Below are 25,944 nucleotides of genomic sequence, written 5' to 3'. Positions count from 1 at the left end.
TTTAATCTTATGCAATGTTATGAAAAACTTAGTTTACCCTGACTGCTTCCATAGGAATTAAGAGGGTAAGTAGCAGCCAGGTGTCATCGATAAAAGTGAGCACCTTTATAAATGCAGAAGTTTTGGCAGTTTGGTAGTCTGAAGCAGGTCTTGCTAACATGCTAACAGGTCTCTGTTAGCATGTTAAATATTAAAGTTCATGACAGTACAATTAGACTGAACAAGTATGTCCTGTTTGGAAGGCTGCCAGTGGAAAGCCTCTTCTTCTCTTCCAAAAAGAACTTGGCAGCAAACTTAGGTTTACACAGTTGCATCTGAACAAAACACAAGACTTGTAGAAGAGTGTACTTTAGACAGATGAGACCACAGCAGAGATATTTGGCAATAATGCACAGAGCCACATTTAGTGAAAACCAAACACAGCATTTCAGCGCATGGTTTGCAACTATGGGACCCTGGCACCTTGCAGTCACCGGGTTGAAGATAAAATCCTTTGCATACCAAAGTATACTAGAGTCAAATGTAAGGCATCTAAAGCTTGGCTGAAATTTGGTCATGGAACAAAACAATAATCCTAGGCACAGCAGCAAATGTCCAACAGAATGGCTGAGAAAGAAAAGAGTCAAGGCGCTGCAGTGGCCCACGCAGTCAAATTGCAGTCCAGTTCTCAACCCCACTGAAATGCTGTGGCATGACAAATGACTGCAAACTTCAAGGAACTGAAGCAACATTGTAAAAAAGAGTGAGCCAGAATTCCTTCACAATGACACGAGAGACCAACGGAGTCATACAGAAAAGGATTACTTTAATTTACTTCAGATTATTGCTGCTAAAGGTGGTTCTATGAGCTATTGAATCCTGGTGTTTAGTTCGTTTTTTATAGGAGTCATGTATAAACTCTCTTTTCTCAAAACATTTGTCAGTATTCAGAACATGGGTAGCTCTTTGAATTTGATGTCTATTTCCTTCTCCTTTTCAAATGCCTTATTGTTTTGTTGTTCACTAGGTGGGTGTTCATTGGGTGATATTGTCTACCAATATAACAAGTCATAACAGTATATTAATACAATCAGGATCAGGATCAGATACATCATATTTGTATTTTTTGCTTCCAAAAAACACTGCTTAATATTTCTTAAACATTACCTTAGATCTAACTACTCCTTTTAATTAGGCTCTTACAGTTTTAATAGGCCTAATTAGTGATTTTCTATTATTGCAGTAGTCTATCGGAAGTTCATAAATTTAGATGACCGAAAGAAAATATATATAAATATCTTGAGAGAGAGTTGTTTGTGGCAGAGGACTTCCAAGGTAGCCAGAGCAAGATTTGTAGTTCTGTTTTACCATTTTGTTTTTTCTTGACAACATAAGGTCAAACTGGCATGTTTGTTTTCTAACACTGTATTTAATACATTTTTTATGTTTTCATCCTTGTACCAACAGATAAACTTTGTCAAAGCACAACAAGATGACATTATTGCAAAACTTGATGAAGAGCATCTGGACCTGGAGAGAGAGATTGTAGGCCTTGGCCTGGAGGTTTGTTATTTTATGCAGAGAAATTTCCATTGTCGATAATAGCATATTCTTCACCTTAATAAGTGAGTGCTACAGTGTGTCGCGAGAGAAAATTAACATTTCATTATGCAGGGAATGCCAAAGTTTGCTCCATCTGAATATTTTGTTTATTTATTTTGAACTAAGTTAGACGTTTATTGGGTCATCGTTCTATTCTTCAGTAACCTCTTTACAGTTCTGCTTATATAACTGACTACTGAGATATGCATCCAACATGTTGATATGTAGAACACAAAGCTGAATATTTTCACCAGTATGCTTAACAGTTAGCAAGATGTTTGTTTTAGGAAATGCTTCTCCCTGTTTTCTCCAAACACCCGTCCACAGCGTTAATTTTTGAACCCCTGCTTGAGGGGTTGTGCTTGCTTGTATTAATTTCAGATGTCAGTCAAAATATATGATTATCCCAAACTTTTATGTAAAACTGTATATATCAAGGACATAAAAAGTCTACAGACAACCTCAAGGATGGCCATATTGTCCTTCACAGAAATATCTCACTAGTACTTCAGATAATTTGGTGAACATTCCAGAAGAAGTTTTGAATTCAGACTGCCCTTATCCAGAGCTGAAGGACTCACTGATCGAAGCCTTTCACTCCCTATCAGAGAGATACCAGAGCAGGCTGCAGAGCCTCCAAGAACAACTGCAAAGGACAGACAGGTACGTCTGAAGATGTCTGAAGATTTAAGCTTTGCTTTTTTTCCCTTATTTGCATAATTCAACGTTTTTACACATTGCTGGATGAAATATATCGCTGGTTTTTACCGCTAACGTGAAATAGGTGGCTGAAATAGGCTTTTAATGATCTTCAGCCTTTCATTTAGATAATTACATGCGGGAGCAGAGCTCTGCTGTAACTGGACAGATCAAGATGAAAGATTAAGAACTCAACAGGATATTAAAATCATATAGATGCATAGTCACTTCACTCTGCAGAAACAACCTTTTAAATATGTATTTCTCACCAGGAGAGTGATTATATCAATATCTCCAAGCTACTTCAGAGCTCGATTTTTATTTACATACAGCTGCTTTTATATTATTGTTACACAGCACTGTAACTGTGCACATAAAAAATCTGCATGTACTATATGAAAATGCAATGCAGTCAAATGAAGGTAGAGAAAGACAATTTTGTAGTGTTGCTTATCTGTTGCAGTGCTTTCCTTTCTGATTATGTACTGTTTGTGTTGAAATTGTTTCAGGTTCTGTGGCTGGTGTGAGCACGATCATGAACACTTTACGTTCACAGTGTCTAGGTATACTCATGACATACCCAACCACAGAGCCCTCTGCATGGATATGCTGTTGAGATTCTTTCCTGGGAAAAGTAGACAAGAGCTGGTAAGTACTTTAGGCGAAAAAAATCTGAATTAATTGTTAAATGTATTTATAAATGGACAAACAGAAAAGCCAGCTATTGTTCTAATCAGAAAATAGGTAAAAATCTCTAAATGTACAAAATTTGATGGTTGATATTTTCATATGTAAAGACTTTTTGCATTAATTTCCTACAAGTTGTGAGAGTAAATTGAGTATATTTTTGGTTTTTACACTATTCTATGACATTTTATTGACTAGAATAGTAGTGGCATAACATTAATAGCAGCAGAAGTCAAAAATAAAATAAAATAAATAAATAGTTGTAGTATAATGTAATTAATCTGGTGAAGCAATGATCACCTTGCCTTGCACACATGCCTTGCTCAAGCCTAAAATGTATCTTTGGGTAAATTGGTCCCCAGGTTTGAATGATTGGTCACTTTCCACCAAGCATCATTTTATTATTATTTCTTTTTTCTTTACTACACACAAAACACACACATACATGCTCTCTTACATGCATTTACCATAAATTAAGGCATTAACTTTCCCACACACCCATCTAAAAATGTATTTTACTCACCTGTGAGAAGCAGCCCCACAGTGTGAGTCCCAAGCTCCCTGATCAATGTAGCTTGTACCCTGAACCCAGCAGTGAGACACATAGATAAGCCTGGACAATGATCTGCTCAGCACGCTGCAGGATATGCCATGTCACCCACTGTGGACAATTTGCTCACGCCACCGCCTAGCATCACCATGACAACCGCCAGACCCTCTCTCCGTCCTCACCATCACCCAGAGACCTGTCCTCGTATCAGTTCCAGCTGGGTGCTGCATTTAGAGCTGTGATCGTTCAGCCTTAGGGGAGTCTTGCAAGGAGGAGAGATGTCTTTCTCCATGCCCCTCACCCAGAAACATTCCCAGAGTTGGACTAATTCAGTTATTAGTCATAATTAGACTGGCTTGCGTGCATAGGATAATCAGTGAGAGCTATAGATTGATTTGCTGAAACCTCTCTGATTACACTCACAAATGCTATTCTGCTATCAGCATGTGGAAAAAAGAAATCTTGATTTTATTCAGAGTTTTAGCTTTTTCTCTATCTGATATCTAAATGAAATCAACCGAACAAGTATGTCTTTGATTATATCCAGCAAACTAGTAAAATGGTTCCCCTAGCTGAACTCAGCTCTGCCTGTGTGCATTTTCAGTGAAAATATGAATTGTGACTGGCATGTGTGTGATTTGTGATATTTTGCGTGTATTTGTACACGAAATCCCATTAGCACTCCAGACAAATTGGTGACTTGGAAATTCTATAGTTAGCGTTTTAATCACAATTTAATTATATTTCTATGGAGTCAGCATCTTAGCCCTAATGTTTCTTATGTTGTTTTTCACTTTAGAGCATTGAAGCCTGTTCTTGTTTGAGCTATGGTATTCTGCTCACCTGCCGTTAAATTTGATCTCTGTGCAGTCATTTTAGGATGATAGCGTCATTTTCTGTTGCTTTTGTCAGTCATATTTTAGCTGAATAGAAGGTGTGAGACAAATGGTTTGTGGTATGTAACAATTGAAGAGCCTTGGTGATAAAAGCAGCCTATTTCAATTTCTTGCAGTTCTTGTTTTTCTTCCTCTGATCCTGTAGAAAAATATCCAAAGGAAAATAGGGGAAGTGTAGAAGGTTTATTACTTTTCTCTTTTAACCTCGAGATATTTTAAATATATCATATCTTGCAGTAGTTTATCCCACCATAGCCTTCAGTTGATATCCAAGTGGCTATCCCTATCTCAGAAAAGTGTCACTTTAATCTGTATATGGTAATTTCTTGTATTTTTGGGTGACCTAAAGTAAAACCAGCATGTCACTTTCACAATCAGGTGGTTGTACTCCAGCCAGCTATAAGTGGAGATCTCCCTCTGCTGGATGGGGCAATTAAATGTCTATTATCTTTGTACCAGCAGAGAATCAGCAGGATTTCATAATATTAATATAGTAGTAATAATAATATTCCATGCTAATAGTAAAAATTATTCATACCTCTTTGTACTTCTGAGTTTATATGGCCATTATTTATTTCACATTCTCCTCCAGGAAACCTTACTCTGCAGAGGAAATGTGAATGCAGCAGCCGAACTAGGTGCTGTTACACTCTAAGTGTATACTGCAGGCACAGTGCGGTGGATGCATCCACACAAACTGTGAGTGCAATGGCTGAAGTGCACCCAAGCCTGTGCACAAGCATGCAAACATATATGCACATATCTCAGAGGCTCATGCTTAGTCTTTACTTCAAACCACAGTAAAGGCAGGGGCAAAAAGAGAAAGGGAAGAACAAAGGAGGTGGGGGGGCTTTTCCTCAAGTTCTAAAGTTGTGTATTAATAAACAGGATTTGCTTGACTGCCTCTGGCGCTTCTGTTCCGTTGGCAGGTCTGTCAGCTCACTCATTTTCAATAAAACCATTCAGCCGTCTAATGCCTTCCCACCGTCAGTTAGCCACTATTAGCCCATAGATGAATATCATTCCCTCGGTTCCAATGAAGCAGCCAAGTGGTGCAGCCTCTGTGAGCGCTGACACAATGATGAATAGCTACAGGCAGCCCTCACACAGAAAGGAACTGTTTTCCTGTAGGACATTTCACAGCCAGGAGAGAGAGAGACCATTTTATACACCAGCAGAGTTAGATCTGACACAGAGTTGTCCCTATGGTCCTGCTGCCATTATTGTAGTGTGTTGTAACAAAGGGAAGTTTTTGGTTTTCCATTAGCATATTGTTAATTTGGTGCAACACGATGCATAATATATCAGAGTTGCCGTTTGGGCTGTGGTGCTTTAGTTTTGAAGCACTATGATCACAGTGTCATCTTCCAGGGTTTTTTTTTCTGACTCTGTTTATAATTGTGCCTGATACATCTGTACAGTTAAACATACAAACAGTACACAGTCCATTCTCATTCTTCTTCCAGCTGGAGCATGAATATGTGTGGGACTTGCAGCGCTTCACGCAGGCGCAGCTAAGAGCAGTGCCCCAGCAGTGGCAGCGAGACCATGAAGAACTCCTGGCCCGAGCCCAGGTCACACTGCAGGAGGCAAAACATGCCCACCAGGAGGAGCTGGAGCTACACAGAGACCGCCAGAACCAGCAGGACATTTACTTGCATCTCAGAGAAAAAGTTAGTGTCTCTTTTATACCTTTGAGTCTTCAGTTGTTGCATTTTTGAGATACACTGAAATCTACTTATGCTGCCAGAATATACGTTTTCCTCATATATATTCAGTATATGCTATATATTTAACATAACATCTTTTTTCCTATATTCCTTTCAAGCTATCTCATGTGCAGCTGTGATAGTGTTAAGTTTGAGGGAGCAGATTGCCTGCTTGTGTACAGTATATCTGCTGATAAGGCTGTATATTACGCCAGGCTGCCTGACAGCATCTCTTGCTTTAGCTGCCACTTGGGATGGGCTGTGAATGCAAACAAGCTAATAAGAATGGTCTTGCAAACATGATGTTGCTGTCTCCGAGGGGTGCTAGTTCACATTCGCACAACAAACAAGTTACTCATGTGAACAAATCCATGTGGTGTTGATATAGCACCAAGTTGCTTATGTCCTGTGGCTGTTTGGATAAGACACTGATGTATGGGGTAGGGCTGGTGGGAGCCGACAACACCGAATCTCATTTTGTCAAAAAACACCACAGAGGTTGTTTTTCTGCTGTTGGTTTGCAGATGCAAAGTTCTAGGATTGTTTTCTGTACAGATCTGTGAATTCTTCCCTCTTGGCATGAATTAATTCTTTCTGTTTTCAGTGTTTTTAACTCTATATTACCCCAATTTTGGTATCTTGTTTCGAAAGTTGTTATGAGACTGATCCTGATCCTAACAACCACAATATATAGTTAATAACTAGAGCCCAGCCAATATATATTGGTGAGGGTGGTGTATTGCCCGATAATTGGTATTTGCCTTTATACCGGTATTGGCATTTAAAACTGATAAATGAAAATTTAAAAAGTAAAAGAAGAGATGGAAGAAACTCTCTGTTCTATGAATGTGGATGTTGAATAATTTGTCCACCAGAGGGCACTCTGCGACTTTCAAGATTATTTTCAAACAACATTTTCATATCATCCTAGTTAGGACTCATAAATCGCTACAGTTACCAAATATTATAGGGGAAAAACAATATAAGAAAATATCGGCCAAAATATCAGGTTTGTAAATCACCAAAGATTGTATCGGTCTTAAAAAAAGTCTATATTCTTGTAGCGCTGTGAACAACAATCTCCACCCCTTTCCTTCTGCTACCTGCCAGTAGATTATTTTTCACATTTGTGTCACACTGAAGAGTTGAAATGTTTTCTATACAAAAGTTTGAAAGATAGTACATTCTCAAAAACAAACAAAAAAAAAAAACTCCCAATTTTTTTTTTTATTTTCTAAATAGTAGTGCAACTTTATATATGACCATATACTTGATATTTCTTCAAAGTGTATTATCCTAAACTTAAAGCAAAAGTTGGGGAATTGAAGACTAACTGTCAATAGGTTATTATTTTTTTCTTATGGAGTGTAATTTAAGTGGTGGATGTGCACATATTTGAGTTTGCGTGAAGGCTCAGATGGTTTCTTGTTTTCATTCAGTCTTTCTTTCCACTGCCTTTATCATCACTGCACAGTGACACTGCAGCGAGGCAAGATGGATTCTCCTTCCGATGCGTCTGCCTCTTTAATGCTTTGGTTTCTGCAGCTGCTCCCTCTGATCCAAACAACTCCCCTGACTCTACTGTGAGTCATCCCTGTTGTATTTAGTGTACTGTGTAGGAAAATATGGTAGCAGAAACTTGCATATTGGAGCTGGCAGTATAATATAAATAAACGAATGAATCAAAATGTATATTTTATGGAGGGATAACGGTCAACATGATCTATAATTCAAGAGCAGTCCATCCTGTTTGTTTTTTTGTTTTTTTTAACAATACAATTGTTTTTTTTCCATATAGGGGTAATCTGATGGAAAAGGATGGAAAGCACAGTTTCAAAAAAGACAACAGACCCTTTGGAAACAGCTTACTGTGAAAAGAAATTATAAAAGAAAGATTTCAGTGATGGTACTTTTTGGTTAAGGCGGTAGAGTAAGTGCCTACTTGTTACGTTTTCTTCCTTGGGTTTCCACATCTCGTCTTCTCAGTGGGTTCAGATGAGAGCATACACAGGACAGTTTTTGGTCAGTGCCAGTCTGATTCTGACCTCATTATAGTGAGTGAGGTTGTGTGCTGCCATCCCACTCAGACACTCTTCAGGGAATGGTGCAGTGGGAAGAAATCAAGGGTAATTGATTTTAGAGTTTGCTTGAACTCCTCTGTTCTAGAAGGGGCAAGGATGCCACAGAAGACAATCTAAAATTCATATGTATGCACTCAGATGAGATTACTGATCATATAGCAGTTTCAGAAAGCGCTCCAGACGTGAAATTGTAGAAGCTGTGGTTGTTTTAAAATAAAAAGATATTTAAGATAACTAGTCAACATTACATGCATGAGACCCAGCTCAAAATCGTTCCATTTTATCACTGAAAGACAGACTCTTCTTTTCAAATCATCATCCGTTTGTTCTGGCTCTTGTAATTAGCTTGTATTGTTCTCTGTGTTACTGTTAATTCCAGCCTTTTATTGTGTCCTTGCTTTCATTTTACCTCCCACTTGTATCTCGCTCCCAGGCATATTTGATGAGTGATTGTTTTTTTTTTTTTCCACATGAGTAAATAAAGCCTGGAGGGATGACAGATTGTTGCAACATGCTCAGGTGGGAAAGGGATGAGCAGGCCAAAGGACAAGCGGCACTACAAACAAAAAAGAAAGATTTCACAAAACCGGAGGTTTTCTTTTATAGCCAGCACTCTTTTTTTTCTCTCCGCCCTCCCACCTTATCTCCAGAGTACTTTACCAAACAAACATCACTGTTATAGATTAACTTATGGCCACATTATTTATGTGCTCTTCCTACAATAATCAGAATATTCTCTAGGCTCTGTGTGAGGAGATCGCCTGTCATCGAGTCAGTCATTTAGTGGCTGCCGAGTCTCTCTGGTGGCCAGATGAAAACAACTGTGGAGTTGAGACAGTGTGTGGGCTCCACAGTGGCTCAGCTGACAATTCTCTGAGGAGTTAATTACGCATATGTCTATAATTTTTCCTTTGCACAGTGATGTACCTGTTATGGAACTCAGGAAAATGTTCATTGTCTTGGGTGTAAAAATACAACAATAATTGCATAGTTTCATTTTTGTCATCTTGTAATGGGCTTCAGCTCTTGTCCCTTAAAAGATTCTGTAAATTTCATGTATCATTAACGTCACTCAGCAGAGTGTTCCCGCATAATAAGGTGTAATGCTATTCTCGCTTCTGTTTGTTGCAGTAATTTACAGCGCTGATGATTCTATGGTTTTTGATTTTTTTTAAGCCTAATCTGCTTCCATCAGCTATATATATTAAATAACTTGCAATAGAAAGTTATGATGGCTGCTGCAATGCTGGCTGACAAAAGACATTTAACTGTACAGTTATATTAACAAAAGCTTTGAGCCAGCTGCAGTGCTCCGATAAAAAGACTATCATTCTTTTGTTATTCTGACATCTCTGCAGTCTTTTTTGTGCTACCATGAAAAAGGATGGTTTCCCATTTCCATTTGAATTCACAGAAAATGAGATTCCAGTGACAAATTACTGTAGACTGTACATAATGACCATTTTATTCTCTTTGTGCTACCTAAAATGCCTCTTCATTCCTGCCTAAACAAGAAGTCTTACAAAACACATTCAGACACTGGGGATCTTGGAGTGTATCAAAAATATATGTACTCCCTACACACCTGCCTATATGATTTTCTATACATTTTGCAGGTATCTTATATTGATAGATTGAACTTGATGGATAGTTTAATTATGTGTACTTGTTTTGCTGAGAAAATATGCCCACTAAAGTTATATTGGGTAACTTGTCAGAATATGCCAAAATTTCATTTTTTTAATTATTTATTTATTTATTTATTTATTTGCATGGGTTTAAGCGTTTGATTGTGTGAACACCAGAAGTTATTCAAATCATTACTGTGACTGTTCACAACCACAGGATTATACTAAACAAAGCAATAACCGTTTAAATAGCAAGTGCGCACATAGCTATGAGGCAAGAATGAAGAGGAGGAAGAGGAAAGTACATGCCAGGATAGTAGAGACCCTGGTACTAATTAAAAAAAAGAAAAGTTAACTTTAAAAAAGTGTCCAGAAGCAAAAATAAATAAATAAATATTTTCTTACTTCTCCAGGTTCAGTAATACTGAGAACTCGAAACATCTGCAGGAAATAATTTTAATTGTATTTGCGAGAGTTTTCTAAAGAATAACCATATTGTATTTCCATCTTTAGCACTGCTAAATAGAAGTGGCTGGAGGCTGGAGTGTTTAAATTCTTCTCTCAATCTCACAGCTGCTGCTTTCTATCAGGCAGACATCATGTATGATTAACTTGATGATACTGCTGGTGATAATGTGTGTGTGACCATGTTAATTTGCAGTTCATCCCTTTGGAGATTCCTAAGCTCTCCTCTGATAGATCTGTAAATCTGTCTGCCTGGTCAGTATTCAACACTTCAATACCCGGCATGCCACAGAGAGGCTGCTGCATAACGAACCTGTCACTCATTCCCCAGCAAATGTTTGTGGGTATGTGTGTGTTTGAAAAGTTAAGACAGTCTCTTTCCAAATATCTAGCTGGGTGAGTGAGGATTGCTATTGATTTTCTTTTTTTCTCAGCTAAAACTTGAAAAATCTCTACATTTTTAACTCTGGAGGAGCTTCTGTGTAAATATAATTGATCTAAATTGCAGAATAAGGATGCCATTCTCCTCACTAGGATACGTTTTGTTTTAGTGTAGGCCTCAAACGCAAGGGTTTTCTTTATGATTCATTGTTTAGAGGGGCCTGAGGGGGATCTAGAAAAGTGTGAAAAGCAGTTTTGGCACCTCCTCTGGAGTTCGTGCCACAATTTGGCAGCTGGTTGTCTCCGTGTGAGTAATTCTTTCAAAACAGTTGCTGATAGACAAGAATCTGCCTTTTTCTTTTCTCCTTCATCCCTTATGTGTGTCTGCATGTGTATTTGTAGTTGCAGCAGTGGCGAGCCCAGCAGGAGGAGGTAGCAAAGCTTGAGGCAGCAATAGCAGCCAGACAACAAGAGGAAGAAGAGGCGAGGTTAAAGAGGGAGCAAGAGAAGGACGCCGCCATCAGGTTGCAGCAGAAAGAAAAAGTAAACACTTCTTCACCCTTATAACAAATGTTGTTATAGGTTTGTTAAATCCTGGGACATTTGCTTATTAATGTCTATACTTTTGCATGTGTAAAGCCTTCACCTTAGCTTATATTATATATTTTATTAAAGCAAGCATTTTTCTAGATGATAAATGCTACTTTTTGGTTGGTTAGTGTTTTGTGCGAGTAATTCCTTAAAGCCAAAAGCTCAAAGCTTTAGATATTTTTGTTCTACTGTTGAACTGTATCATAACAATAAGAGCAGAGATCCTTAATATGGTCATCTGAGGCACACAACTCTGCTGTTTGTGAAGGGCAGCCAATCAGGAGAAGTTTGCCACTATGGCCAGCTTTCAGGAAAGAGGAGCTAAAAGTAGCTTTTTTTAAGACAGTACACAGGTTGAACTGAGCATCAGACACAAGACCATATGTTTGTTAAAAAGGAACTATTATGAACTGTGACTCATGCAACACTGCCCCAGCAAAGGCCAAGAATAAAAATGTGGAAGTGAAAGGCCCACTTTAATTGTTCTTGTGGGATAAAATGAGTATGAATTCTTATGCTTCACTATGGTGCGTTCCATCCACTAACATGCAGACATCCAATCAAAAACAAGGGACAACTATGTAGCAGACAATGGGGATTAGTTTAGGTTTAGATGAGTGTTTACAGTATTAATTTCACAGTGAAGCAAGTACTCTCAAAAGCATCAAATCATTTTGTATGTGCGCTCGTTCTAAAACCTTTTCATGTGTATGAACAGATGAGTGTATGAATGACATCTCAAGGAATGAAATATCACTGAATGCCTACAAAACAACCGCTGAAAGTAATTGTCTCTTTCTTTTAGAAGTACTAGAAATGCCATAGAGTTTCTTTGGGTAAATAAAAATGCATTGTATTTAAGGACTTTAGGAATGAATAAAATAAAAGAATAATTCCGCCATGGCAGGGTTTTTGATGTAGGTAGCTTGGTTTTTAAAAAAAATTCACTGCGTTCAAATTTCTTGCCATTTATGGCTCCAGAATCTGAATGATTTAATTGTGGGCATGCATGGATATCAAATTGAAAGCACATTGTGGATATAATTACATGGGTATTTTGATTATTCACTTTAGTTATTGAACCCACAGGTACGACAGACCAGAATATGTGTGTGTGTATGTCTGACTGTTTAATTAAATCTCTCCTCAGGGGTCTGCTAGGCGAGTATAGGCAACCTGAGACATTCTGATTAATGAGAACATTTAGGCCTCATTGGATTCCATATAATTTAGCACAATAGTCTGGCAGACGTTGAAATATCATCTCATTCTCTCTATTTACACTTATCTGATTCCCGCTCTGTCTCAATCAATAGGACATGATGATCCTAAGAGTTTCCGTGGGAGTCAACTTAGTGGAAGTGTAGCCACTGTTCTTGTTCAGTTTTAGTCTTTGTTGATTTTTTGCCCCAGGTCAGACAGTTTTATTTAAAGCAGCAGAAGAGGAGAGAAGTGCTGGAGCAGAGGGATCAAGAGAGGCTTGCTAATCTAAGAAGCGTCATGGAAGAACAGGCAAAGCGAGATAAGGAGAGGTGAGTGTTGCACCATGGGACCTTGAGTTTTCAGCGCTGCCAAGTGCATCAAGGTTGTTAAAGGCAGCTCAGAACCCTTAGAATTTCTGAATTACTCAAAACAGCCATGACATGTTTTTAGTCAGCCACTTTATGCGTGCGATTTGGGCGATCACTCACAGGAATTCACAGTGTTGTCCAAAATTTACAAGTGACCTATGTCTATTTCAAAAATACATTCGAGTAAAAAGTGGAATCTAGCATGCTGCATTTTATTATTATGTGAAGCACTTTGAACAAATACAGTTACTAAATTATTTTTACATAATTTCCGTTGCAAGCAGTGAGTGACAGAGTTCACTCAAGAGTATTAACAGGAAATTATTACCATTTCACCTTCATTTGTATCATGTATCATTAGTCAGTCTTTTCATTGACTAATTAAATAATACACTTTGGAATTTTCATGGACACAAAACTTAAGAATACAGTGTCTATATTTTTTCTTCTTTACATAGTCTTATCCTATGTAAAGAAGAGATTATATGTATATAATATTTATACATACACTCTGTGGTCACTTTGTATTAGGTACACTTTTTTCTGTACCTGGGTTGAACCGCTTTTTTTTACCTTCAGAACTTTGTTAATTCTTTATGGCATAGATTTAACAAAATGCTGGACGCATTCTTAGAGATTTTGGTCCATATCAATATGTTAGCGTCACACAGTTGCTGCAGACTAGTTGGCTGCACATCTATAATGTGAATCCTTTGTTCCACCACATCCTAAGTGTCTTCTATTGGATTGATATCTGTTGATTATGTCGGCCAGTTGAGTACAGTGAACTCCATTTTGGTGAGCCAGTCCAAATTATAGCCTCAGGTTCATGTTCTTACTAAAAGGAGAGGCACTCAGTGTGCTCTTCTGTTGCTGTAGTTCATCTGCTTCCTCTTTCAATGTGTGTTTGCATTCAGAGATGCTCTTCTGCATACCTTTATGCCAGGGAGTGGTTATTTGGGTTGATGATGCATTACTATGAGCTCAAAAGCAGCTTTGCCATTCTCCTCTCACCTCTGGCATTAACAGGGCATTTTCGCCCAGAGAACTGGCACTTACTGCGTATTTTCTCATTTTCAGACCATTCTCTGTAAATTCTATAGTTGTGTGGACAAATCCAAGCCCATCAGCAGTTTCTCAAATACTCAGACATCCCATCTGGCACCAAGAGCAATGCCATGTTCAAAGTCACTTAAATCAGTGGTCTTGCCCATTCTGATGATTCCTTTAAACCTCAGCAGGTCATCTTCACCGTGTCTGCATACCTAAATGTAGACATGTAGCTGTAACTCATGTGAGTAGCTGATTAGATGTTTGTGTTAATCAGCTGTTGAACAGGTATATATAATGTATTAGTGTATATCAATCATAAAATATTTACTGAATACACAGGAATATGTACTGCTAAATGAAAAACATAGTATTAATCAGAAATCACTGCTGATTGTAGTTTCTTAAATGAAAAGAATGCTCTGATAATAATGGATTGGATTTATATAGCGCTTTACAATGCCACTATTCATTCACTCTCACATTCACACTCTGGTGGAGGCAAGCTACGGTTGTAGCCACAGCTCCCCTGGGGCAGACTGACAGAAGCGAGGCTGCCATATCGCGCCATCGGCCCCTCTGGCCATCACCAGTAGGCGGTAGGGTAAAGTGTCTTGCCCAAGGACACAACGAGGATCGAACCGGCGACCTTCTGGTTACAGATACGCTTCCCAACCCCCTGAGCCACAATGTAGCATTACAAGTACTTTCTCTGAATATTTGCAACTTTCTAACACCTCCATGCTCGACCCTTGCTGAGTCACTGGAGATGTCGCACCTCATCAGTGATGCGGGGTCAGTCAGACGTGAGCACACTGGAAACTTTCAACAGGAAAAATAATGTCTCAGACTAATGTTAACTTACTGCTGAAAAATAAAACGTGCCTTTAAAAACATTCTCTTGCGTGGTGTGGTTTCCATTTGATTTCTCTGCAGACACACACTCACATTGAATCCGTATAATGTTGTTGACTTTGGCTGTGAGAATGAATTCAGATGCGAAAGGGATTCATTGAGGAGCTGAGACAGAGATAAAAGCAGGTGATGGGAGAGGAGCTGCACTCTGGCAGCACCGTAGAGCCCTCCACAGCCTGGAGGTCTGCTGTGTCAGGAGCAATATGTAATGTTGATTGTGGCAGTGGCAGAGGAAGAAAGGGATTGTTTAGGTCTGATGTCCACACCTTTTCTGCTTCCTCTAGGGTGCAGTTTCGGGCAGATATGCTACAACAGCGACGGCTGGAGAGAGAGGCGCGGGAGCTTGAGCGGCAGAGAGAAGAAGAAGAGAGACAGAATCGTCTGGAAGCTCTTAGAAACCAGGTGGAGCATTATCTGGTCTTTCAACCACTTGGATTAGTTCTGTCAGTGGAAATAACTCACAGGGGAAAACAAATTGACTCATCCTTATCTGAGTAAAGGCATCACTGCCACCTTATGGCAGTAAGTAAAAAGACAATTGTATATTATTAGTAAATCCAGTGTATATTTTTCTTATTTATCTAAGGTTGGGGTGGTGGCAGAGGCAGACCCAGAGAGGATGATGGCAGACACAGAGGCTTGGAAGTGTCGGCACTTGAATGTAAACGAGTTTGAGCTCCAAAAGCCTCTCTACAGTATAAACACGTACACAGACACACAGGTGAGACATGATAAGATCTGCCCTCCTATAACCACTTTCTTTGCAAAGTCTTTAAGGCTGCATGATCATTTGCCCCTGTCCTCTTATCTCTGCTCTGTATGTATTGAGCCTACATGACGTCTCGCTCCCTCACTCACGTTTCCTTCGTTACATTAAGTCACTTAAGTTTCAGTTCCTTTTGGGTGACACTGACCAGTGACCCATGCACTGGTGGAAAATTATGTAAGCTGGGTGGCTGGCCAAAAAGTGTTTGTCCTCAACAGTCTTAATTTCAAGGCCACCAAAGTCAGTCAGTGAACTGTAGAGTCTGTGTGTGGTTTTGTTTTAACAGGTTAGGATTTGGGTATTGTGTAATATAGGTATTGACTAATGATTGTCAGACTGTGATGCTTTTCTCTTCTGGCACCAAATGATGATGAATTAATGATCAAACCTTATGTCAAGTATTAAATGTGTAGTGAACCATTAAAAACAGCAAAGGTTGCATAAAGCAGCTGTGTTTATAAAAAAAAAATCTATCTTCCAGATTGTGTCTGATCCAAGAGTGCGGGTTGAGCAGGCTCTGCGGGAGGCCGGTCTACACCAGAGTCAGTATGCCAGAGAGGTTCTGTCTGTCATCGAGCCCCCCAAACCACCTCGGCGTGACACAAGGTCCATACTTAAATTCTGACCCAACTTTTGTTTAAACACATGCCCTTAAAATTCAAAGTAATCTCCTTTCTTGCTGGACTGTAATTCCAGCTTTGGCAGAGATAAACATGGAGATCAAGATACAGAACATATCATTTTGAAGATTAGTATTATTTTACAAGGATATATTTCTGGATAAATATAGTAGATATAATACATACTTACACATATACTCTATAACAGGGTTCATACGCCTTTTTCAGGGTCAGTGACCGCCAAAAAACAAAGAATGCATGTTTCAATTCGCATCACCTCAGTAAGACCATGTGAAAATGAAAACAAATCATCCTAGGTGAACTTAAACACCTTTGTTCACCTTTTGTTAAGACATAGAAAAATGCACCACAAACGGTCGCCTTATACACAGTGTATAAACTCAAAATGCACAATTCACTTAAAAATTAAGATGTGAAAATGTGAACAAATCAACTTGTTAGAGATATTCTTCTCCTGTTGAAAAACCCCCCCCCAAAAAGAAATAAATAAGTCTTCTCATCAGATATTGATGCTTCTTTCCTGTGTGACAAAAAATAGGAGACAGGTATTTGTTTGTTTTTTAAGTTAATTCCCAATAAAACTAACTGTTTTATTGGTAACTACATTGCTGTCTGTATTATTGCTGAAGTCCTAAATGATCACCTTTAAAGTGTTTGTGCTAATAACATCATGTACAGTCAGACAGGCATGGAGAACAGCACTGACTGGGAGGCTTTGAACAGATCACATAGTTCAATTCAACATATAAGACTTTAAGGATGCACAAGCATCTACTTAAAATCTATAGAATTTATCATCCGTGATATTATTATGTACAATTCCAATGTATTTTGTTCATCTCCCTTAAATAAACAGGCAGCCTTAAAGTATGAAATATTCATGTACAAATACACATATAAATGTGTGTACTGTCTCAGTGGCTGATAGTGCCCCACAAGTCTCAGTGTGAGCTTGAAGACATTTATAATGTTTAAGTAGTTTAATGTGTAGGTGCTGACGATAAACACATTTTGAATGAAAGCCGGGGAACAGAAACAAGTGGCTATTCTTTGTGACCATATGGCTCGGTCCCTCATATTACCATTATTTCACCCAAAGGCACCAAGTTAATACTTAAAAAAGCTGCAGCAATACACACAGTAAACAGTACTTGGTGACAACTTTGCTTTTAGCCTTTAATGCTCTGGGGTCCAGGGTGTAATTGGCCGTTTTTGACTACTTTTGATTTGGCCTCTATATTTCACCTTTAAAAACTGTTTATCTTGCCAATCTGTTATTTACTCATTTTGACATGTGATATTTTTGACTGTAAAAACCACAAGCATGTATAACGAATCATTTTCATAACTTGAAATGCAAATAGAAATTGTACATTTTTAAAAAAATATCCACAAGTTTTGCAAACAACAAAGTTATATGGTATGGTAAATCCTGCAGGTCTGACAGCAGGTGTGTCACTCCTGTTTTCCATGTGGAGACAGCGTTTACACTGCAATCTGCCTTTGGTGGCTTTTTTGCAGGAAATGTGACATTCACTTGTAGAACTGACACACAAAACAAAACAACGACTACACTACACACTAACTTCACACGTTGAAATAGACGCAAGGCAGAAATTTTGCTTTTACATTTTGCGACTCATTTTATTTCTCTATCTGATAAGAAAACTATTCAATCAGATAGTTATTTGTGGTGAATGAAATACAGTTACACTTTCAAGCACTTTTAAGCACCACATCTGAAATTCAAGCACTTTTCAAACCTTGAAAAGACAACATTAAAATTCTAGGATTTCAAGCACCCGTACGAACCCTGTATAAGCATACATGCAACACGCTTAATATTTTATTGTCAAATAAATCATAAAAAAATCTTAATGTCTAACTTTTAAATATTTCAGTATTAACATTTTAAGTACAATATATATACATATCCACATGAGTCAAAACTATGTACATGCTACAGGGCGACTGGATTGTTAGATAATATATCCCAGGCGTTTCTTGATAAAATGGGCCACCAGAATTTGAGGTCTCTGCTGATATTCCACCAGAACATCATGGGATGATGTGATTTGGTCCCCCTCAAAGCGATTCAGCAATGCAACGCATACCACAGCTCCTGGAGAGTGAAATGAGAGTTTTTAGAATAGTGCAGTATGTCAAAATCACAAGTAGAAGATGTACTTTGCAGCAATCAGAAGGTTTTGCCATCATACAGTGTTTGCATTGTTAGAAAAATAATACCTTTGAGACCACAGACACGGCACATAGCAGCGAAAACAGTGGACTCCATTTCAATATTCCTCACTCCGGCCTCATAAGCTTTCCTCAGATACTCCAGTTTCTCTTCTTGGGAGAAGGAGCACAGAGCTCCGTCCAGTCGGCCCTGACCTACAGAAACGGAACACAGGATTTGTCAGGGGATGACAACTAGGAATTAGAAATAAATGTTTAATGGAATTCTGTTCATACTGTACCTTCATAGAAGTCATGGGTGCACATGGTGTTTCCGATCACTGTTGGAAAAGTTTGAAGCTCAGAAGAGCACTGCAGAAGCTCGTTGGCCACTCCCTCATCCAGCTCAGTGTTCCTGGTGATAACTTTACCCAGAACGACCTGTTCAAACTGGGGGCGGAAAGAGTAGTCCACTGCTTTTTCCGTGATCACCACGGTCCCTGGAGCCAGACCTGTAGATGACACAGGGCATAATTTTCTTACATACTTTAATAAGAGTATTGGATTAATGACTTGAACAACTTGTTTAACTGCATGTAAAACTTTCTCATATTAAAATCAAAAACACTTACCGACTCCACCAGACGTTCCCAGGCGAAACAAAACCACATCACGGCACTGGGCATGGTGCAGGAGCTTGATGAGCTCATGCAACATGATGGAGATTGATGGGACTCCCATTCCATGCTGTATTATATACACAGTGCGTAGAAATTACATTTTCTAATCCGTAAAATACTTTTTCCTAACAACATTTAAAGAACAGTTCCACCCACAGCAAATAATGAAATACCTACACTTATAGAGAGAACTGGTCCCACTTTGTACATGCAGTAGCGATCAGTTCCCTCACAGATATCTTTGATGTCTCCTGGGTTTCCTGGCAGTTTCAGCTCCTGATGGATGAACTGGGCGAAAGCCTTCATTCGGTTTGCACTGCCACCAACACACACAAACTGTGGGAAACAGAGAAAAACAGAGGACTGTTGAATTGTGTTTTAGAGCTTTTAGAAAATAGTTTTATTTAAGCTGGACTTATTTTACAAACCTTAATATCTCCAAACATTTCAGGGAGGTTGTGAGTCTTAGTGCTCAGGCTGAAGTGGTAGAGAATGTCCTCTTCCATGGTGTCCAAATTGGGATTTTTTACTTGGACCTGTTCACTGAGTAGATTTTAATGCATTTTAGTTCATGAAGAGTGGTGAATCGACAATAAGTATATGTGCATGGATTAAATATATATTAAAACAGTGACATAAGTTTAAAGAAAAACATCAAGAAATACTGTTTAAAAGACTTAGTTTAGGTTGCCAATACTTACTTTATATACTCATTCTCCTCATTCCCCATGTGGTTCAGAAGTATCGGTGCCATTACTGCAGAATACACTTTCAAATGAAGTTTTAAAATGTCTCAAAACCTCCAAGTATTTTCAGTTACTGCTTTCCAAATAAGAGTCATATCAGACTGTGCAGCAGATATAGTGGTGACCCCTGACCTTGCCACTCATTGGTTCCAGAGAGAGGGGAGTAGCTCAACCCTGCTGCTCCCACAAAAACATCCACCAAGCCCCAAACAAACAGAGTACGATCAACCATAAAATTACCACAAAATAATAAAAATTACTGTCTGGTTCTAAAGTGTAAGTAAAGTTTTAAAAAGTCATACGAGCACCAGTCAAAATAAGCAATTGTTCATAAAGACAGTATTATTATAAAGACTGTTAACTCTTACAAAAGCATGAGTGTGTGGGTGTGTAATGTGTCACCAATAGCCAATCTGAGGCTGGTGAATAACTGGCGTGTACTGACATAATTTAGCAAAAGAACACCGAGATAACCTCTGACACTAGCACTGTCATATGAAAACAGAAACGCACAGAGCCAACATAATGTGCCACGAACAGGAATCATGTTTAGTGTGGAAAATTTAGCCTGTGACATATACATATATATAAATGTTTCATTTTGGATTGGTTTCATTTTATTTGAATTATCAAACTTTTCCCAGAAGCTGACATTTACAGACTTGTAGACACAGGAAAAAAAAACTTAACACAGGAGTTAACTGATGCCTTCAAGTGCACCACTAATAATCACAATAAATAAAACGTCCAATCTGTAATTCAGTGAGGCACTTTAATGCTCGAGTAAAAGATTTAACAATACAAATTTTTCTAAAACAAAGATTGATGTGTCTCAGCATGAATCTTGTACGCCCTTTTCCCATCCAGGCACCTGGCAGTCTTCCGATCTATTGAAATTGAAATATGTAAGAGTACAAGTCATTGTCACATAATTCACTATTATCTCTGTTATAGTGTAAAAAAGCCTTCTAAAGTCGTAATGACTGGAACCTTGAATTTTGTCACCTTCATCTTACATTCTGGTTATTAATAATAATACCCTCATAAAATCCATACACTGCTTAGCAGTTGGCCTTAATTTCCTTTCATAATGCAAAATGAGCATTCTGAAAGCAGAATAGGAAATTGGAATGTTTTATGCTTATTATAGGGTTAAGACTGTAACTCCATTGCTGCACTACTTACTTGACACGTCACTATACTGGTTTGCTGTCTTCTGCATAACCAAAGCTGAGCAGCTTTGACATGTCAACAGGGGCTGGTTTCTTGTCAATTACTCTGAAAGAAGATTAAAAATATAGTTCAAATATGATGGAAACAGAAATGTGAAAATTTGATCTTTTTAGTGCTTTTTCCCTTTCTCTCTTTACCAACAAAGCTCGTTATTTCACTACACAGTGCCTACAGTGCTCACAGTTTAAACATTAAAAATGGACCATACCCCTCCAACACTGAATAAACTCTGGCTACTTATTACAAAAATTGGCTTCCCAACTAGTATTTGTCAAACAACACAAATATAGCAAAGATCCAACTGTGCAAAAATTATCCAGCAAAAGACTGGCTGCGTCTCACATTCAACATTTATCTCTTATCTCATTCAGACAAAGCAACAAAGAGAAGCACAAGTATTTTTCTCCAATTGGTTAGTCACTCTTCTTCTGTCTGGAAACTTCCAGATTGCAACTGACTCATCTTCCTCCAACACTGTAGCTGATCAGCAGTTAAACGTTGTTGCGGTAGGGTGATCTGTTCTGGAAACAAGCTTAATATATTACCACACTGGGGTGTTTGCAAATTTCACATAACTTTTTTATGGTAGACCTTTTGTGGAGTGCTTTCAACAGATATGATTGCGATCTCTGGTGCATTGCATGCTAGGTTATTTTGGGTTATTGACAAGTCACTGACATTTTCCCAGAGGTGCAGAGAGCACACAGTACTAATCAGCTGTTAGCCAAAGCAAATAGATGAACATCTGGATTCATCTAGAAACCATCTCTCTGGGTGCTCTTTTGTTTGACCTAAGTTTTCAACCTGCCCGAGAGCATTTGTGCTTTGTCATCATAACACAGAGACGTATGGGACAGAATGCAATTACAACAATCTATTGAATGTACATATATTTTAGCCATTTATCTTTGCATCCTATACTGTATTATCTTAATGCTAATTATTACAAAAATAGAATGCCAAATATAAATAATAATAGTAAATAATACTCTAGACATGTTCAAATATATTTAAATAGATGGTCAAATCACTGTATGTACATTAAGGTTTGTTTTATTTTAAATAACATTTAATAAAAGTCAATGTAATTAACTAATCTCTGATATACTATTTCTGTTGTTTCTTTAGTAAAAACAATGGGGAAAAATTCATAGTAAAAATAAAAAAACCCAAAACCACCCCACGCCTTTATCTGAAGTTCATACTAGACTGAACAACACTGTTTTCCTGTAACAAAATGATGTTTGTACTTGGATTAAACAGTGGTGGAGTGCCTCACCTCTGCAGGGTTGGGCAAGAATAACAGCAAAGGTTTTTTGGGTTTCATGGAAGTCTGCGTCACTTTAAAGTTTCATTACTGCATCCTTCTGGATTTAACATTGGACTGTTGTTTGTAGTTTATACTGCTGTTCCACTCTTGTGCTTTTAAAACCCAAATATTGATTTTCTCCCCTCTGCTTAGTTCCCTCACTCATGCTGATCTTTAACTCTGGCCTGCATCGGCAACCATAATATACTAATAGTATATTAGTATATTCTTTCTCCTTCATATTTCCTGCATAAAGTTGAGACATGCGCTACTGTAGTTTTTTTTTTTTTTTTTTTTTAATTACAATGGACAGTTGGATGGTGTCCTCATAATAAAAAGCACATACCTGTTGCCTCTTTATTGATCTTATTTCGTATGCTTCTTCATTTCAGGGAACTCTTGTGTGTGCCAGTACGCACATGAATGTTTATACCTTAACTGACTAACCATGAGTAAGTAAGCAGTAGGTCATACACCAGATCTTAGAGACTCCTGGTTGTTCTGGTTTTAATGACTGACAATATTGTTGACAGTGAGTCATTTAGGATGAATAATTTAATTTTGATCACTTTATCCACCCATTTCAGCAGGACCACACATAGTTAGTTGGGCACCATGGTGGCTCAGTGGTTAGCACTGTTGCCTTGTCGGGTTCAAACCAGGCCCCCACCCGCATCTTCTCTGTGTGTATGTTTTATGAGGGAGATCTAAGAGCTCCAGTTTCACCCCACATTGAAAAATACGGTGGGTTGATGCTGCCTGTGTAGGCCCATGAAAATCTCCCAAAAGACATGATTGATTACTTTCTGCTAAATAAAAAAAGTATACACAGTTAAATGATCTGATGCTCTCCAACTGAGTTCAGTTTGATTACTGGCAAGCACAAATTGAAATAAATGAGTTTGAATGCAATCAGAAATAGTTGCACATACAGGACAGTGCAGGAAAGCTTTGTGAAGGCTAGACCTTTTATTCTATGTGGTTGTCTACTTAAAATAAAGACCAAAATGGACTGCAATTCATTATTATACATGTCCAATGTCATTTACAACAAAGGTGGATTAGTATTAGTATATTATTATGATCCCATTATACTTTATGTCAAAGAATCTAATAGAGTTGTAAAACTGCCCTATGAGACCTCCCTTACACTAAGCATAAAACAGAACTTCAGCACCATCTTGTGACCACAATCACTTACATCCTCCTGAATTTGCTGGCCTCATGATATTGACTGGATGTCTGCAACTTCTCTGTCTCACTTTGGTGGACAGAAATGTTGTCCTGTACAAAAAGTAAAAACAAAATCAGAATACGTGGAGGTCATTTGTTGACTAATTATTCCTAATTTGGTTGTTTTTGACAACTTAGCAATCAGCTTAAGTCATAGGAAGAAAGTACCTGAAGCACAAAATAACTGTCTGATACTGAGTATGTAACACTAAGCGAACAGTCCTTAAACTAACAACACAAGAGGTGGGATAATTGTTTATGGATCATATGCCAATATTAGTTTTCTAAATGACGTTAGCATTACTGTACCTCCTCTTTCTCATTGTTGCTGCTGTTGTCTCTTTCCCAGGCTGACATGTTGTCGCTCCCAAAAGGAGGTTCTTGTGGTTCAAAAGCTCCGGGGATTTTCTTCTCTTCACTGTTAATTAGCCAGTTGGAAAAAACAAAACAATATAGGTATATAAAAGTATTAAATCCTTAATGACAGCTTAAATACAAGATCAAGCAATAAAAAAAAACAAAAACAACCCCCCCCCAAAAAAAAAGAAAAGAAAAGAAAATATGGCTGTGGTTGAGGAAACAGGATAGTAGCATAAAAAAAGGTTTTGTTACATAAACAGTACTAGCAGTGGGAGAATCTTTACAGTATTACTGGCAAGTATTTATGTACGTATTAGAATAAAAACAAAGTGTACATACTACTATGAGTATGTGGTGAAAACAATAACACAAATTTGAAACCTTGGCTCGCTTAAGTCTCCTGATTCAAAGCCAAACCAATGTGGAGGTTTGTATGAACTGGGTTTAGAAATAACTGATTCCTCGTGCCACAGAAGTCCTGTTGAACAAGGATAAGAAAAAAAACACGGGAAAAAACGAATGTTTGTAGCAGTTATCATACAGCAAGAGGAAAACATGGAAATGTAAGGAAACAGGAAGGCTTTACCCTTATGCCCTCCTTGTTTTGCAAGCTTTACATAATCAGAGTCACTCTCTAGGACTCCAACTCTTCGCCCTCGGATCCTCTCCTCAGGAAGAGTGTTGGTAGTTGGGGACAGTCCAGGGATCTGTGAGATGTGGCCATTTTTTGTATGGTATCCTGTTTTGACTCCTGCAGTTTTAGTATACAAGCACACATATGTATATATATTCATTGCTTTATAAATTGCATTATCCCATGTGCCTATGTTACTTCACACAGCATCTCTTCACCAGTGTTATCCTCATTACCTGCACAACCTGCACACCCTGAACTAAGTATTCATAATTAGTACTACTTGCCATATTTTGTTGGTTCCAGATCGTTACTCGTGAGGACGAAGGAATTTCTGGTGGAAACGGAAACAAAAAAGCCTGTCAACCTTTCCAGTTATACCTTGAGCGAGCCGCAAGATGTTGTCATTAGCACCATCAAAGCAATAGTTAAATTAACCTTGGCGTTAGCTAGCTAATGCTATCTGTGGTAGCGTTGATTTTTATCCACGCCTGTAATTAAACACACATGAAAAGTAACATGACTAATCTGAGTAAAGTTAAAGTTTCAAGACAGCGATTAAACTTCTGATTTAAAAGTAAAACGTCTTCGACTTACTCTGAATTCATTGTGAAAGCGGAGTAAGAAGCCGCTGTGAGTGGAGGCAGACTGTTTGGAAGTTGTGATCGCGTTTCCATGGAAATGGGCTTGAGCCCTCTGGAATACAGTTGCTGCTATCCAGAGAAAAGTGCTGCGCGCAGAGTGAATACTCTCATAGGGTGCATGGAAAATAAACAACAGTTAGTTAGTTAGTTAGTTAGTTAGTTAGTTACACTCATCATGGGCATGATCTTCGACGACTGCAAAAACTCAGAATTGGGGTTTGAATTTATTTAGCCCCCCCCCACAAAAAAAGTGGTAATATTTGGTTGAAAAACACTTCCTAGAGTTTTGCCTCAAGGCACACCAATGACCCCCCACTAATTGGGGGCTACTGTCTTAGAGCACCGACTTCTTTCTGCCGCCTTTCTATGTGGATGACATTTAGAGAGAGATTTGATGAGTTGAAAAGCTTTGTGTAAGGTGTATTTGAATAATGTTTTTAAAACTAATCCATTGACAACTTTTCAGTAATTTTCTATAAATAAATACTATCCAAGCATAAACTATCCTTTAGCCAAAGTTCTTCTTTTCAACCAGAACAAATAGGCTGTCTGCACTTTCTTCTTAAAATGTAATAAAGAATTAAAAGTAGATGCAAATCTGTAGGCGATGGGACATTATCTTTACTTTCTGTACATGAATACCTCTTAGGATATATATTTTTTAAAAGTATTATTTCTTTTCTCTTCAGCAGCCATGCTTGCTTTGAAGTATACCA

The 25,944-nt window shown here is 38.2% G+C and overlaps 3 protein-coding genes across 5 annotated transcripts in view; 1 reads left to right on the top strand and 2 right to left on the bottom strand.

Moving 5' to 3' along the window:
• LOC146370557 (coiled-coil domain-containing protein 148-like) overlaps positions 1 to 22,713 on the top strand; it is a 32,942-nt gene extending 10,229 nt beyond the window's left edge. For all 3 annotated transcript variants that reach the window (XM_084908144.1, XM_084908143.1, XM_084908145.1), the window contains 9 exons: positions 1,447 to 1,542; positions 2,072 to 2,244; positions 2,790 to 2,928; positions 5,880 to 6,086; positions 11,080 to 11,220; positions 12,682 to 12,800; positions 15,089 to 15,206; positions 15,391 to 15,525; positions 16,052 to 22,713. In XM_084908144.1, the coding sequence (XP_084764270.1) occupies positions 1,447 to 1,542; positions 2,072 to 2,244; positions 2,790 to 2,928; positions 5,880 to 6,086; positions 11,080 to 11,220; positions 12,682 to 12,800; positions 15,089 to 15,206; positions 15,391 to 15,525; positions 16,052 to 16,195 (1,272 nt within the window). In that variant the 3' untranslated portion in view covers positions 16,196 to 22,713. The remainder of the gene's footprint in view (positions 1 to 1,446; positions 1,543 to 2,071; positions 2,245 to 2,789; positions 2,929 to 5,879; positions 6,087 to 11,079; positions 11,221 to 12,681; positions 12,801 to 15,088; positions 15,207 to 15,390; positions 15,526 to 16,051) is intronic.
• upp2 (uridine phosphorylase 2) lies at positions 18,182 to 19,886 on the bottom strand. Its single transcript, XM_084908146.1, has 7 exons — positions 19,771 to 19,886; positions 19,498 to 19,612; positions 19,247 to 19,405; positions 19,022 to 19,136; positions 18,692 to 18,901; positions 18,459 to 18,605; positions 18,182 to 18,333 (listed from the first exon to the last, which is right to left on the bottom strand). The coding sequence occupies exons 1-7, from the start codon at positions 19,821 to 19,823 to the stop codon at positions 18,191 to 18,193; spliced, it is 942 nt and encodes a 313-aa protein (XP_084764272.1). The 5' UTR covers positions 19,824 to 19,886; the 3' UTR covers positions 18,182 to 18,190.
• Positions 20,339 to 25,306, bottom strand: LOC146370556 (uncharacterized protein C7orf57 homolog). Its single transcript, XM_084908147.1, has 8 exons — positions 25,182 to 25,306; positions 24,872 to 24,918; positions 24,537 to 24,701; positions 24,332 to 24,428; positions 23,900 to 24,008; positions 23,559 to 23,641; positions 21,001 to 21,093; positions 20,339 to 20,702 (listed from the first exon to the last, which is right to left on the bottom strand). Exons 1-7 carry the CDS (start codon positions 25,259 to 25,261, stop codon positions 21,012 to 21,014), a joined length of 663 nt encoding a protein of 220 aa, XP_084764273.1. The 5' UTR covers positions 25,262 to 25,306; the 3' UTR covers positions 20,339 to 20,702; positions 21,001 to 21,011.
• Between the last annotated feature and the right edge of the window lie 638 nt (positions 25,307 to 25,944).

The sequence above is a fragment of the Perissodus microlepis genome, chromosome 16 (genome assembly GCF_051167445.1).
Source record: "Perissodus microlepis isolate ML-2025 ecotype Zambia chromosome 16, ASM5116744v1, whole genome shotgun sequence".
In the NCBI taxonomy this organism is placed as follows: Eukaryota; Metazoa; Chordata; class Actinopteri; order Cichliformes; family Cichlidae; genus Perissodus; species Perissodus microlepis.
Note: the sequence above shows the minus strand (reverse complement) of the source record. Positions and strands in the feature narration are given on the sequence as shown.